Here is a 15236-nt window from a genome sequence, read left to right on the forward strand (position 1 = left end):
GGCAGGTGTGACAACGCGTCTCGTCTTCTTTCTAAACTACCCAGCATGCCCTGCGCCGTTGCCATTTTTCTTGTTATGGTGGACTGTCAGAAGAGTCTTCGCAGTTCTGGAACAATCTTTAGTTAAATTTGTATATTGAACGCCTTTATTCGCTGTTTGTTTGTTATTATTCATTCCGAGGGAGCTTCGAAGATAAAGATACCGACATGGCGCAGTACAAAGGAGCTGCCAGCGAGGCGGGCAGAGCCATGCAGCTAATGAAAAAACGAGAGAAAGAGAGGGAGCAACTTGAACAGCTCAAACAGAAGATAGCAGAGGTTTGGAACATCTTAAATGCACGTGCTTATGGAGAAATGCTCCAGTCATTGTTGGCGTGATTTACTTCTGCTCACTCAAGTAACTAATAATAAGAGTCACCTATCAGTTACTTGTTTGTTCGCAGTTACAAGTAACAGTTGGAATAGTTTTCTACCACAGAGTTATGCTTCATACCTGGTTTTACGTCCTATTCAAAATAGTATCGAATATTCTACATATAATTTAGCTACAGTAAGCCATGGAAGGGCGTTATGTTAAGTTTTCAAAAAATGATATACAGCCGGATTAAATCAAAAATATACGTGCAAGTTGGACATTTCCAAGACTGTACATTAAACAAAAAATAAAGATGCACATGAATATTAAATTCTTTATTGCAGTGACGTATGGTGAGGCTCTGACTCCTCTGGAGTCTGATGTACAAATACAGAAAACTCAAAATGTTACAATTTTGACCTTAATTGAAATATTTAGTTGTTTCGACTCTATACTGTCTAGCTATACAGTGTTAATAAAATAAAAAATCAAATTAGATTGTTTTTATTTAAATATTTTTTGGTGAATCTCAGTATTTTGAAACTTATTAAAAATTGTGTATGATCTTTATTTACCTTCGCGGTGTTGTAAAAGTCATCCTTGTTAAATGTTTTCAGTCCGTTCAATGCGTAGAAGAAGATCTCCTGTTGGCACTTGTCCTTCTTGAACTCAGCACTGCCCCCTCTCAGTGCAGTTTGGTACTTTCTGCTATGCAGAGAGCATTTTCACAGCATCAGGCACGGAGCTATAGGGGAGCTGGGGGGGCTGCTGCCCCCCAAACCGGGCCGGATGGGGGCCCGGGCCTGGAGGTGCCAGGGAGGGAGAGGGAGGAATGGTTTCAAGTCATTGAAATATGTGATTATAGACAGAGAAAGTGCGCCCTCGCCTGTTGAGAAGGGTGTATTTAATATCCCCCACCCCCACCCCTCTCAACAGTTTCAGTTTCACTCCACGTAAGGGGCCCGGTGATTCCTTAGGGGCCCGGTTATGGGTTAGGGGCCCGGTAATTGGCCCCTGGCCCGACGCTGACTTGTTCCGCTAGTGCACAGCATATTTATGACAGATCAGAAAGGCCATATATCACAAGTTAGACAGTCAATTAGATTTCATATGTGTGTTGCACATCAACATGTGCAGCACACATATTGATGTGAGTGAGTGAATTAGTGCTCTAAGTTTTGGAATTTTTGGGTCAATCAGTGTTTGATTTTTATCTCTTTGTCTCTGTCTTGGTGGATTTTGGTTGTTGCAGGACAATATGGTCAAATCCAACATTGACAAGAAATTCTCTGCCCACTATGATGCCGTGGAAGCAGAGCTAAAGTCCAGTACTGTTGGTAAGTATGTTTGACAGTTTTACTGACATTATCTAAAGAGCCTTAGTAATAATAAGCAATGGTGTTTATTGTTTTCTTTTTTCCAAACGTTTTGTTTTTCAATGTCTGAAACAGGCCTGGTGACCTTGAATGACATGAAGGCCAAGCAGGAGGCGTTGGTAAAGGAGAGAGAGAAGCAGCTGGCCAAGAAGGAGCAGTCCAAAGAGCTGCAGCTGTGAGTGAAAACAGTTTGATTTAAAAGATGCCAGTCTCTTCTGATCAGTCTGATGTCTGAGCCAAAATAACTTCACTCAGGTATCAAATGGACTTAATTAACTGGCCATCAACAATTCCAAGTTGGAAAGATCTCAGCAATGACTGAAGAGAAATAAACTTTGCTACCCATCAAACTTGGCAAATGTTCCAAACAATCAAAAGTCCATAATTTCACTAAAGGCTATTCACAAGGGATGGACAATAAATCAGTAATAATATATATTGCAATAGACACTTGATCACTAACAATGATATTGATCATTGATAACTTTAGCCGCTCATTCTCTCCCGGCTAGCTAAGCAAGGTGGGTGGCATCAGGAAGATCTTGTTTTTATGATGGTAGAGTGCCACCATCTTGTAAAGATTTCCAGAACATCCCAAAAATTCTCAATGGGGTTTAATATCCGTACTGCGTTCTGGCTGATCTTTCACAATCCATTGACGGAAGAACAAGAATCTTTTTGCTGCTAGGCAACAGTGCTACTAACTATATTCATGCTGCTTCTGCTTCTGCTGTGGTTGGGTTCTCTCGCCCACAGCTGGAACACAAACATTTCATATGTCTGTTATGAAGTGTTTGCTGCTGTCTGATCAGCAGAAAACACTTCATACCAGCTGTGTTGAAGTGTCTGTCTTTATGGAGTGGTTGAGAAAATCCGCCGCAACTAAGACCCAAACACAGCAATCAGCAAGCCTTCAACCGAATGACTGACTGAAAAACAAGAATCTAAGTGTTGAAATGGTTCAAAGTCCAAACCCTAATTCAGTTAAAAAAAAGTTTTGTTGTGACCCCAAAGTAGCTCCATGGAAACAGATGTCTGAAACTATGTGAGAAACTGATAAAGTCTAACAGAAAATCTACATGTTTTGCTGCTAATGATGGCTCTACAAGCTATGGAGGGAATGCACTTAGTTTTTTCCACACAGCTTATCTTTTCCATTTTGACTTTATCTTTATTTAAAATGTAGTTATAACAGCATTAACCAGAAACATGTAAATGCTACATTGTTTTAGCCATATCCTGGTGTATTCTGCAGAGGTCACCAAATATCCATGTTTCGTTTGTGGTTGTTTTCCACCTTCAGTCTGCAGATTTCTAAAATCATTCAGGGTGAATACTAACAAACTTATATACTGATTAATTATTTCCCTTCCCAAAAAGAGGTGACAATTATTTAATTAAACAACTAAATAACTTTGGAACAATTACATTTTTCCAGTAGACAGAATAGAGTCTTTTTTTTTCTGTTGCACAGATCTGCATACACTCATTCACTTTTTTCACTTCCGATACCGATACCTTAGGTTTAGTATCGGCTAATACTGATCTGATACAGAAAAACAGTTCTAAATTGACTTAATTTTTTTTTAACACAGATGTAAATGTACTGAATTACAAATTTATTTGATAACTCTGCACCAGTACAGCACACATAAATACATCAACAGCTTCATGAGCTTGACATTGTCAGCGATGCAATTTCTTTCAATATTGGGACCGATACAGATATTAATATTGGATTGGTGCATCTTTTGTGTGGAGTTATAATCATACTCAAAATAACAGTGGAAAAATCACATTACAGGCTGATCCAACGTCAGCAGAAATTCTTCTAGACAAGTCAGAACAAGGCTCAACGGTTTGTGTGGCCTCCATGTATGAGCGCTATACAAAGCCTGACCATGCTCCTGATGTTCTCCTGAGGAATCTCCTCCCAGATCTGGGTTACAGCATCAGTTGACTGCAGGACAGTCTGTGGTGGACGGACTGAGACATGATGTTCCAGCTGTGCTCATTCAGGTCTGGAGTGCCACCACAGACCGATCAATAGCACCAACGCCTTCATTATGCAGGAACTGCTGACACACTTCAGCCCAGTGAGACCTAGCGTTGACATGCAGCAGGAGGAACCCAGGGCCTCAGCGATGACTTGATTTTATTGATTAATAACATTTTTGAAGATTTAATTTTTAGAAAATCTGGATTTTCTAAAAATTATTTCCCTTCCCAAGTAGAGCATTTTTACCAATGCTCTACTTGAGTTTCCTGACTTCAAGTTACATTGTGTTGTTTAGATGTTTCCTTTATTTTTTGAGTAGTCTATTTAAACAAGATATAGATTTAACATTCTGTAATAACTAAATCACTCTCCTGGTTTTGCTGCTTGTTTATTGAGCTTTAGAGGAGCAAATTAACTTGTTTTTTTTAGAATTATTACCTTCTCTCTAATATTGGCCTGTTTTTAAATGGAGTTTTCTTTAAATTGCTTTGAATTTAATTTTGAATTTATTTATTCATAATAGCATTTCTGTAAATAAGTATTTTAGTTGTTGTCTTTGGCTGACTTTGCTGGAGTTTACAACCAAAGGAAAACATTTCAGTCTCCTTAGCATCTTCTGTCCCTGAAATAGTTCCCCTCAAATCATTTGAATATATTTCTCAAAATCCAGGCTCAGGATGTTACTGCGTGTTCTTTTGGAGTCCTTGGAGAGCTTTTTAGGTCTGGGCCGGATTTCAACCCATCTTTCATCTGCTTGAAAGAAATCATGATTTACCTCCTACCTCATAGAAATGTAGTAACCATTGGCTTTAAATATGAAGCCCTTCATTTATACACTTTTGAAATTATATGTGCAATATGATGGATGACTGCTAAAAGAATTATTGCCATTCATTGTGTTTGTTTTATCCAATAATATATCTGCTTTGACAAAACCACTGGATTTTTAGTAGAAGTAGAAATGTTAAGGGATTTAAATTGGAAGCAGACTCACAGGAAGACTTGGGTTTTTTGGCCAAAAGGCAGGACCATTTGTTTTACTCAGCTATCAGAAAGGCTTCAATACAAATATAACCTAAACAGCAGATATATGCAGTTGATGTTTTCAATCTGAACTGTTCCTCCAGCAGCAGTTGTAAATTAAAAAGCTGAAATTGGACACATTCCCTACACCTTATTAGTTTTTGTATTCCCCTTGGAACATTTGCTCCCATTGAAAACTATCTAAAGACCACCCACACAGCCGGTGTGTTTGCTCTAATCAACCTCTACTTTTTTCTAGCTGATTTAGTGCTGTGATTTAATGCCTTCCTGTTTCTTTAGCACAACCTCCAGCTGTGTTCAGCTACAACCTTTTACTGGTACTTTGGAGTTACCAACTTATAGCCTTTGTAGTTAAAAATTATAGCAAACTGGTCTTGTCTAAGGAACTAATTTTAAGAACTCTAACATTATTTATAAATGTATTCTTTGTTAATTCTGGACACATGCAAACTGCCAACATATGAATTTTCTTGATGTCTCCCACTGTAATAAATTAACCCAAATTTACCACAAATTTACTGTTTATAGCTCTCTATTCTTTACTGGAATGTCTAATAAACCAATATTCTGTTCATTAGTTTTATTTTTTATTTTTTTTGGTTCTATTTTCAGCAAGCTGGAAAAACAGAAAGAGAAAAAGAGGAAGGAGGAACAAAAGAGAAAAATTGCCAGTTTATCTTTTAATCCTGATGAAGAGGAGGAGGAAGATGATGATTATGACGACGACGATGATGACGACGATGACAAAAATTACGAGGAAGATCAGGATTGTGAGTATTTTGATCGTCATGACATTTTTCATGACATCTGGAGCTAAATTGTAGCTTCAGATGTTTTTTTTTTCTTCTTCCTCTTGAATCAGTGGGAAACCTTTCCTAAAACATACCTAAATATAAGTTTCACATTTGCATCATTTCAAGAAAACTCCTTAGTGTTGCAGATTTTGGCAATTTCAAACTTCCAGCTTTGTAGGAACGGTTTTTTTGTTGTTTGCAAAACAAGGTCAGAAGAACTTGACTGACTTTCACACAGAGTTCTGACCCCTGCCTTGTTAAATTTCCAATTAAACAAAGCAGATAAAAACATGTCATTCCCTATATTATTTTATGTCTATTGCAGATGTTCCAGTCAAGAAGAAGAAATTGGGCAAAAATCCAGATGTGGATACGAGTTTCCTTCCTGATCGAGACAGAGAGGTCAGGTCCACTCAAACCTCCAACTTGGAAAACCAAATTGTGGTTTTCCTCACAACCTACTCTGCCTTATGCAGTTGAAATATTATTTGTTTAAATGACATTTTGAATTACATTGGTGCGTACATTTTTTCATTTCCTTTTTTGCAGGAGGAGGAAAACCGCCTTAGAGAGGAGCTGAGACAGGAGTGGGAACTGAAGCAGGAGAAGATCAAGAGTGAGTGGTCAAACTTTTTTTATTTTAAACCTAAATCATGTAGCACTCTTTTACAGCACATTAGAACCATTGTAGGTAGAAACAAAAAGAGTAAATGTCTGCTAAAAAGACATTTCTGGGCTCCGAAAATTGAAAATTTGTAAAAGCTCTGAAATTTTGAGGGTCTCTGAAATTTACTTTTATTTTTTTCTAAGAAAATTTCTGAAATTTATCTCAAAATTTGAGTTTTTTTGGCAGAAATCTACTTCTCCTCTTTCTTTTTATATGCCGTCATACTCTTTGATGTGTGTAACCTACACCTTTTTATGAATTTCTGTCCTTAGATGAAGAAATTGAAATTACCTTCAGCTACTGGGACGGCTCAGGCCACCGGAAAACTGTCAAGGTAAACAGGAGGCCGAGTTTGATGGCAGCAGCCGTTTTCTGGAGTTCTAAAATGAGAAAACAGGAAGTTTAGATTGGCACAATGTTTGTGTTCTCGTCTGACCTGTATGGACAATGCTGTGAATTTACATTATGTACAAACTTTATTTGCTGTAGCAGAATTTAAGGTAGAGTATAAATTTAAAGATAAACAATCTCACAGAGAAGGATAAAGTGTGCCTTAATAATTAAGTATATCTACATAAACCATACAGTTTACCAAGTGTGACTTTTGTGCTCAGCACTAATTTGTTCTTTTGTTTTTTACAAAGGCATATTAGGGCATTTGTCCATAGAAAAAAAGAAGAGTAATACATTTTTGCTGAGAAATTCAGAATTTTTAAAATTAATCTCGAAATCTTTTTATGAATGTCAAGAAAATTTCTGAGATTGAAAAGTTGAAAATTTGCTAGAAAAAAAGTCAGAAAATGTGAGATCAATTTCAGAAAATTTGTAGGAAAAGTAGGGAAATGTTTCAGTGTGAAAGGTCCAAAATTTCCTAGTAAAACCCAGAAATTGTTAAATGAATCTCAGAAATGTTCTAGAATGTTGAAATATTTGTTTTAAAAGTGGGAAATTTGTGAAATTTGCTTGAAAATTTCTGAAATTAATCTCAAAATTTAAAATTTTTGGGGGGAGAAAGTTTATGTATTGTTTTTTTCTAATTATAACGGCCCCAATAAAGCACTGTAGTTTTTTGTTGTTGTTTTTTTCCATGTAGCACCATTATATTTATTCTGTGTGCCTGTGCTGCAGATGAAGAAGGGTAACACCATCCAGAACTTCCTGCAGAAGGCCCTGGAGGTCCTCAGGAAGGACTTCAGTGAGCTCAGGTCAGACTTCAGTGAGCCAAGAAAAATGAACGCATTCTTACATTCATTAACGAGTGTGTTAGTGGCCAAATATTTTATTTGCAGATTGAATCCAGACTTTTCTTTGGGATTCTGTTGCTGAGATGGGGTTGACGATAACGCTTTAATATGTTTTGCAGCTCTAATTTAAAACCGATGTTTCCTCTCATATTTTCCACATTCTCAGCCCAGCCTCAGATCTGCAGGGCGGCTGATGTGAGGTTGTCAAGTGCTTTTCTGGCTTTTGTTAAAACTTGTTTATCTGGTTTTAAACGTTTTATTCAGATACAGTATGTCAGACAAAAAAAAATCTGCAGGTAATCAAAGTGCCTTGGTGTTTAGGAAGGCCATTATGCAAAAAGTAGTCTGAGATGTTTTTTCTTCTCTATTTTAAGCATTCATTGTTTCAAACCTTCATTCTTTGAATAAAAAGTATATTTTTTAAATTCTATATCACTCTTATTTCCAATGTGGAATCATCCAATTTACTATGAAGCAGGAAACATATTTCCTCACTATTTTCCTATTTTCTATTCTTTTGTACTCGCTCTGGTTTTTATCACTAATAGAAAAAGTGTTGATGTTTGACTTCTGTGCGTACTTTAAAGTCAACACATCTTTTCTTCAGGTCTGCTGGGGTGGAGCAACTGATGTACATCAAGGAAGATCTCATAATCCCACATGTGAGTCCAGTTTTTTTCTTAATTACATAGTTATTAATGACTAAGAATTAAAACATCTCTTTCTTGTGTATTGAAAGGAATGCTTTGTGCGAATGTTGAATTAAACTGGTGCTCATTTTCTTGTGTTATGTAGCACCACAGTTTTTATGACTTCATTGTGACCAAAGCCAGAGGAAAGTCTGGTAAGTTCACTACAGTCAAAGTGAACAACTTTCATCTTCAAGCTCAACTATTTACACTCTACCTTATGGTTGTTAATTATACTTTCACACCACCGCTGACAGGATTTAAGATTTACATTTAAAAGGGTTATTTTATTTTAAATTGTGGTTTTTGTAAGACTTGCCTTTCATGTAGGGGATAGATGCTGAATCACTGCAAGCTTAACTGGTGTAGCTCCACATAAAACGCAGACGTTGTTGGGCGACAATAACAAACACAACAGTTTTAATGTTCTAGCTAGCAAAAATAGACAGCATACTTCTGACTAGATGTCATTATGGACCACGTCAACAACTGATCAACAACTGATGATTAAGAAGCATATTTACGTTACGAGTAAGGGAACCATTATGGTAAAATAATGTCATATCACCATGCTCTTAAAAACTTCAGAGCTAACTCTTTAGTTCTGATTAGCTTTAGCTTAAAGTTTTAAGTAATAAACCTTTAAGCTAACATTGCAGTTTCACTTTAGTTTTGTACTAGCTTAGTTTTTCCCCCAAAACATGTCAAAGTGAAATGAGGTTTCATAATGTCTGATTTAAAAATGTGTTTTGGCTAACTTGCTAGGAATAAATAACACCATTGCTACCATCCTAAGTTAGGTAAAACCTAATTAAACCACGCTGCACCACGGCCACCTGTTGGTGCTAAGGTATACCTACATCATTCAATAACACTGGAACTTGCAATCAAGCAATGAATATTGCCTAATGTCTGAAACATTAGGTAATGTTTCAGACAGTTTGAGCAATACACTTAGATGTGCTACTCAACTTTATATTATTTTTGTGTACTAAATACAGCAAAATACGTGGGGTCTAATCTAGGGGTGTTCATTTGTTGAATTATTTATTGTTATTGAAAGGATTTCTTAGTGCAACAAGATTTTTGATTTGTTGTGACAATAAAATCCAGTAAATACATGAAAACCCCAAAACTGTACGTAACGATCGGGATTGTTACTTTTACTGTTTTTGCCACTGTTGGTTCTCTGAGAGCATAAATAACAAAAAAATTAAGTTAAATACAGTTACTATGTTCAGTTCAGTGATTAAAATCACTTTTTTTCTGCAACCAGACGTGTTGCTGTTTCTCTCGTTAGCTGCAGCACCTCACGCCAACTGTGGAAAAATCTGCATCATTTAAGAACATCCTAGCTAGAAAGTGCAGCTGCTAACGAGACAAAATCTCGAAACTGATGCATTTTTGTTCGGGGTTTTTTTCCTGACTCTTGTTTTTGTAGAAAATGCCTTTAATGGATATCAGAAGTTTTTTTCCCTGAGAATAAAATGTACTCTGTTTTCAATTTGATGGTCTGATTTTGCATTTTTGAACTAAGTCATGCCAGTCCTTTGTCCTTCAACTCTAATTGACATTAATTTACACTGAAACAACAAAATACCCTTGATTTGTAAAATTTAAAGACACACCAAATTTAAAAACATATTTGCCATCTGTTGTTATGTTCAAGAATCGTTTATTTTCTGACGTGAAATTTCCTTTTACAGGCCCTTTGTTCAGCTTTGACGTCCACGATGATATTCGACTGGTGAACGATGCCACTGTGGAAAAAGATGAGGTGGATCCACAAAGCCTATTATATCACTGATCATCTCTTTAATCCATAAAGCCATAGGCAGAAAAGGATTTCTTTATCAAATTCTGCTGCCATGCCGTCAGCATCTCTCTGCCGTGTTCAGTTAGGTAACAATAACCCACTAAAAAAAAACAGTAAAAGTAATTGTGGCAAAGCAAGTATATACTGGTGAATTATCAGACTGTAATGCGTGGGACCCTAAGTCTCCATTTCCTGATGTAAGAAAACACATAAAAAATTATTTGTTTTTATGTAACGCATAAAAATGTATTAGTATGCCCAGATATCTGACTACATGTGGACTAGCCCTATCATTCCTTTGTATTTGGCTCTTCCCAGTATTTCTGAACATGATAGTTCCTTCAGTGGCAGATTGTTGCATCCTAAGTGCACAAAATTGCTTTATATGAGATGCAACTGTAAATAAGTGTTTACAACCATGCTGGTATTGCACATTTATTTTTCTACATTGTTTTTATTCTGTACATTCATTTGTATATTAATGTATATATACATTAATATACGTATAATATATGTATATTATATTTATTACATATAATATACACCTGTTTTTTAATGTACACATGTACATTAAGAATACATTGCTTTCGATGCTTTGTTAGTTAGCCCTCTCCTCCAACAGGCAGTGCAAGCACTGTGCAGAACGTTTCTCATACATGCAGCAACATGTTTAAGATGTTGCCTAATCTTTGGAGTCAGCTATTGACAGCACATGGAGATTGTTGGAAAACAGCTTGTTCTCCTTGGAGCTGTTAACTGCTTCACACCAGAACCTCCTATCATTCTGTGATATCACTGGATAGCCGCAGTGTCTATCCAGCCCACAGTGAAGCAACACATTAATTCCCAAACTTCACGATGAAATGGCACGATGAAGACTTGTTCCAGGAAATGGAATGTAATCTAAGAAAATTGAATGAAATGCATACAGATGTATTCATTCTTAGCAATATGTGAACAATATGCTTTTCACATGTGAGCTGATTGGGGTAATCAAGCATTTTCAAACAACAGTAATCTGAGAGGCATTTGTTACTCTATCTGCCCTCCAAAAACAGAAACACGCAACTGATTCAGTAATTTCCCTGTATTACTGTTCTGTTTGTCGAAGTCAGGGTGTTGGATAGTAAGAGCGACTCTAGGTTTTGTCTTCAAAAGTGAGGCGATAGAAAGTGAGTGCTTACTGACTGTGCTGACCAAAGGAAGTTATACAGCATAAGTAACCTGAGTTTCAGATCACCAGATTCTGGTGATCTGAACTGGTCACTGTGAGGGACCAGTTCACTGTGAGTGATGAAAGTGTGGTTCCTTTGTTACCATGGAAAAAGAATCAACTAAAGTACAAGAAGCATAAGAATGTTGATCCTTAAATACAGTGTAAACTTGAAACAGCGACGTCACGTCAAAAATCCTGGCCCCAGTTGAACAGTGTGAATTCCACAACTATGGTGCCAGTACCATCACACTTCAAATAACTATACAAAATCAGCTGTATTTCGACCTGCATACATCAGGGTTTCTCCCAGGAAACTTGCTAAGCCCGGTGGTAGAGGCGCGAGGGGAGCCATCCAGTGGTGTATCGTGTTTTTGAGTTAACCCTTTTTTAAAGTTGACAAGAAAATACCACTATAAGACATTATTAACAATACCTAAACACCAACTACAAAGTGTTAAAAAAGGCAAGCATAAAAAAATAAAATTAAATATTAACTTTTTTGCACTTCAGTTGTTTCATCTAATTAAAGTGTACAAAATTTTTTGATTCTTTATTTGTGACTTGTCACTTAATTTGCCGAAGTCATTAGTGTGTAGCCTGGTGAGGGTGCAGCTAAAGCTTGGTGGACTATAATAGACTGAGTCAGGTACTTCTGTTCAGTTGCCAGTTAACAGAAATCACAAAGCAATCACATGGCAGTAACTCTGTGTTTTAAAGCACCTTGAATAGGTAAAGCTGACATGCAGAAATGTAAAGTGAGCAACAGAATGGGGAGAGAAAGGGGGTTTAATTTACTATAACTTTCAGTTGTCACTCCCAGCCCTGAGGATTTAGACACTCTTTGGATTTTCTCATGTTTTGCAGTAACAAGTTTTATAGAATACCCATCTGTAAAGCCGTTTCCAGATTCAATACATGGACACACATGTTGACCCTGGAAACAGGTGGGCTGCAGCTGTTGAAGTCATCTTAGGAAAGGATGGGACAGCTACAAGTTCCCCAAATCTGGAGAATAACGGATTAGAAAAATGTTACCTGGTCTAACCAGTCTTTGATTTCAACTGCTGTGCATTCAGACAGGGTCAACATCAGGGAGTAAACAAAATAAATGTATGGATCCACTCCACAAACCTTGGGCCAAAAGAAAGTGATGCCAGAGGCCTTTGTAGATGGAAGTTGTTAATGGTGATGTATTTCTCTTTGTGTAAAGTCCCATGCAGGAAAAGTGGTGCTAAGGAGCTGGTATGAGAAGAACAAGCATATCTTTCCTGCAAGTCGCTGGGAGCCGTACGATCCTGAGAAGAAATGGGACAAATACACGGTAAGAAAAAAAGACCTTAATTTTAGTCTTATAGTCTCCATTCACTCTGAATACTCAGTATTAAAATGTTTCTTCATGCAACATTTCAGTATAATATAAGCTTTTCGAGCATGTCTCTACCGTTTTTGCACATCTATAGATTGAAATTTGTTGTCTAGTCTTTGTTGCTCCTTAGCTGTATTCACCACAAGATCCAAATAATTGAATTCAGGTGTTGCAATTACTTTACCAGTCACAGGTTCATAAATTCTACCACCGTTGCATGCAAAGTTATTCTTTAGAATAACTTTTAAACAGATCTTTTAAACAATGAGTTACTCAGAAGCTTAATGAATTCCATTCTGGTACCACCGTAGGATAGCTGATTGTTAGTGGTATTATGATAAAGTGGAAACACTTGGAAATGACAGTAACTGAGCTATAAAATGGTTGTCCCCCTAAATCACATAAAAGTGTCATCAAAATCTGAGACACATGGCATACAGAGGTCACCGACTTTATGCAGAGTGGATAGCTAAAGACTGCTATCCATTATAGAATGGATAGCAGTCTGCTAGCAGTCACATAAAGAGCATGTTTCATGTCCGCAGACACGTTTTCTGGAATGATGTATTATGTCCATGTCTGACAGTCAGATGGACTAATCTGGGTTTGACAGTTACCGGGAGAACTGCACTTCTATGGTTCTCCTTGAATTGTGTCTAGGTTTAAGTTTGGTGCAAAAATGGCGTGGAACTGTTTTCCAGGAGTTAGGGCCAGGGCTCCTTAGTTCTAATAAAAATAATTGCATAATCGCAGGGAATACCAAGACGTCTTCAACCATTTCATGCTCCCAACTATGTAGGATCATTTTGGTAATGATCCCTGTACTGGTGTATAGTCATGTACAACAATGAAAGCAATGCTGAAGAACTTGACTGATCTGCCCAGAGTTCCAACCTCATTTTGATGGAACACAATGTGTTAGTTCATAGACTAAAGGCTCCCACACAATCGGGCGTACTGTGCGTACATTGTAAGTCGTGTGGACTATCTACGAATGGTAGAGATTTTATAGATGAGTGTATTGATTGCCTACATTTCTTATAATAAATTCCTTCGGTTCCACAATCAGAACCTTCACTTTTTTGCAGATGTATCCAGCCTAGTTTGAGTTTGCCTTCAGTACATGCGGACCACTGCGAAGTGAAGAAGGCCCCAGAATGTGGGAACCTTAAGGACTAGGTCACATGTGCCCAAATCTAGACCTCAGGAGTTACTATCCTGCAACTTTCAGCTACCTCCCTTTGGCAATCAAATGGTTGAATTCCTTGGTTGTTGGAATTAAAGGGTCATTCATTTGAATCAGTGTGTTGAAGAAGGGATACATCTAAAAGTTGTAGGATGGTTGCTCTCAAGGACTACACGTGGGCTAGGTCTTGGTGTCCAACATTGGTGTCTGACCTCACAAATGCTCTCCTGGTAGAATGGTCAGAAATGCACTCCTAAACCTTCTGGTTTAGAATCGCAGTTGCCAATTCGCTAACTCATTTAGTCAGGTGCACTGACTCAACATTTATGTGAAGCTAAACTTTGATGTAAGCAGCAGCTACAACTAAATGCCACTTGTCCAATAAATCTAACACGGTAGTAAAAAGTTAAACAGGAAAGCCAGACAACTCTGCAGAGCACAGTCATCAGTATAAATGTTAACTGACGTACTATTAGCTGGAGGCGACAGGTGGAGGTGGAGAACTGAACTCACTGTTTTTTGGTTTTGGACTTGATTGGTCTGAAGGTTGAGAGAAGACCAAGAGCTTGAAAATGTGGCCACATGACTGGTTTCAGGAATCACAGGACACATGGATTTGTGGTTGTAATGTGACAAAATATGGATTTTTCTGGAACTCGAGTTCTTTGTCAAGCTCTACATGCAGAAGACCAAAACGTAGAATGTTCTCTGTATTAATCACTGCTGTGCTCATCAGGAGGTTATTAAACCAGTTTGCTCCATCAAATCCAGATGGTGATTTATTTACCTTTTTACCTTTTATTTGGTCAGGCAGTAAGCCAGGACAGCAATATTACTTCGCATGCTTTGTATGTTGTTACATTTATTGATCAATTTTCATCAGGACAAGTAGAAACATGTCTCTCCTGAAGTTTTGATAGAACTGTTGAATTTACGACTCAAAACCTTCCAGGAATGTATAAAAACACAAGAAAGCTCACAGAAAGTTATCCTTTCTGTGAGCTTTCAATCAACAATTTGCTGTTCAGCTAATATGTGACATGCTTTTTATTGTCTTTATTTTCTTTTTTGCAGATCCGGTGATCACCAACATCTACCTCCGGACTCTTGCTGGGAAATTTTATGTTGAAAAAACTCTTCTTATTTTACTGTTTTTCTCCATCAACCTCTGTTCAATAGCTGATAGTTATGTATTTAACCTTAGTTTTTGTAAATCTGTTTTTTCTGCCACCTGTAAATAACCACACCCTGTAAATGGTTAACAAATAAAAATCAACATAATTTAACATCAGTGCTGAATAAAAAAGGATATTAAACCTGACAGACTTGTGATTAACGTTAGTCTCCTTTAATGTCCCTGCTGAAATGTGCTCATTTGGGGCATATTTAAATAGCATGCTAAGAAGCAGAAAGCAGTGTTTTCGTCTTTGGGATCTAAGCAGGGGCCGTTCTAACTGGTGGCCAGTGCCCTGCAGAACTGGTCTT

General features: G+C 37.4%; 1 protein-coding gene across 1 annotated transcript; it reads left to right on the forward strand.

Moving 5' to 3' along the window:
* Nucleotides 1–43: 43 nt before the first annotated feature.
* On the forward strand, nt 44–15072 carry fam50a (family with sequence similarity 50 member A). The gene is made up of 13 exons (XM_007571331.2): nt 44–317; nt 1607–1691; nt 1806–1905; nt 5386–5543; nt 5893–5969; nt 6117–6183; nt 6507–6568; nt 7363–7439; nt 8086–8140; nt 8274–8322; nt 9874–9944; nt 12410–12520; nt 14826–15072. Exons 1-13 carry the CDS (start codon nt 207–209, stop codon nt 14832–14834), a joined length of 1032 nt encoding a protein of 343 aa, XP_007571393.1. The 5' UTR covers nt 44–206; the 3' UTR covers nt 14835–15072.
* Nucleotides 15073–15236: the final 164 nt, after the last annotated feature.

This window comes from Poecilia formosa, unplaced genomic scaffold (genome assembly GCF_000485575.1).
Source record: "Poecilia formosa unplaced genomic scaffold, Poecilia_formosa-5.1.2 Scaffold278, whole genome shotgun sequence".
NCBI lineage: Eukaryota > Metazoa > Chordata > Actinopteri > Cyprinodontiformes > Poeciliidae > Poecilia > Poecilia formosa.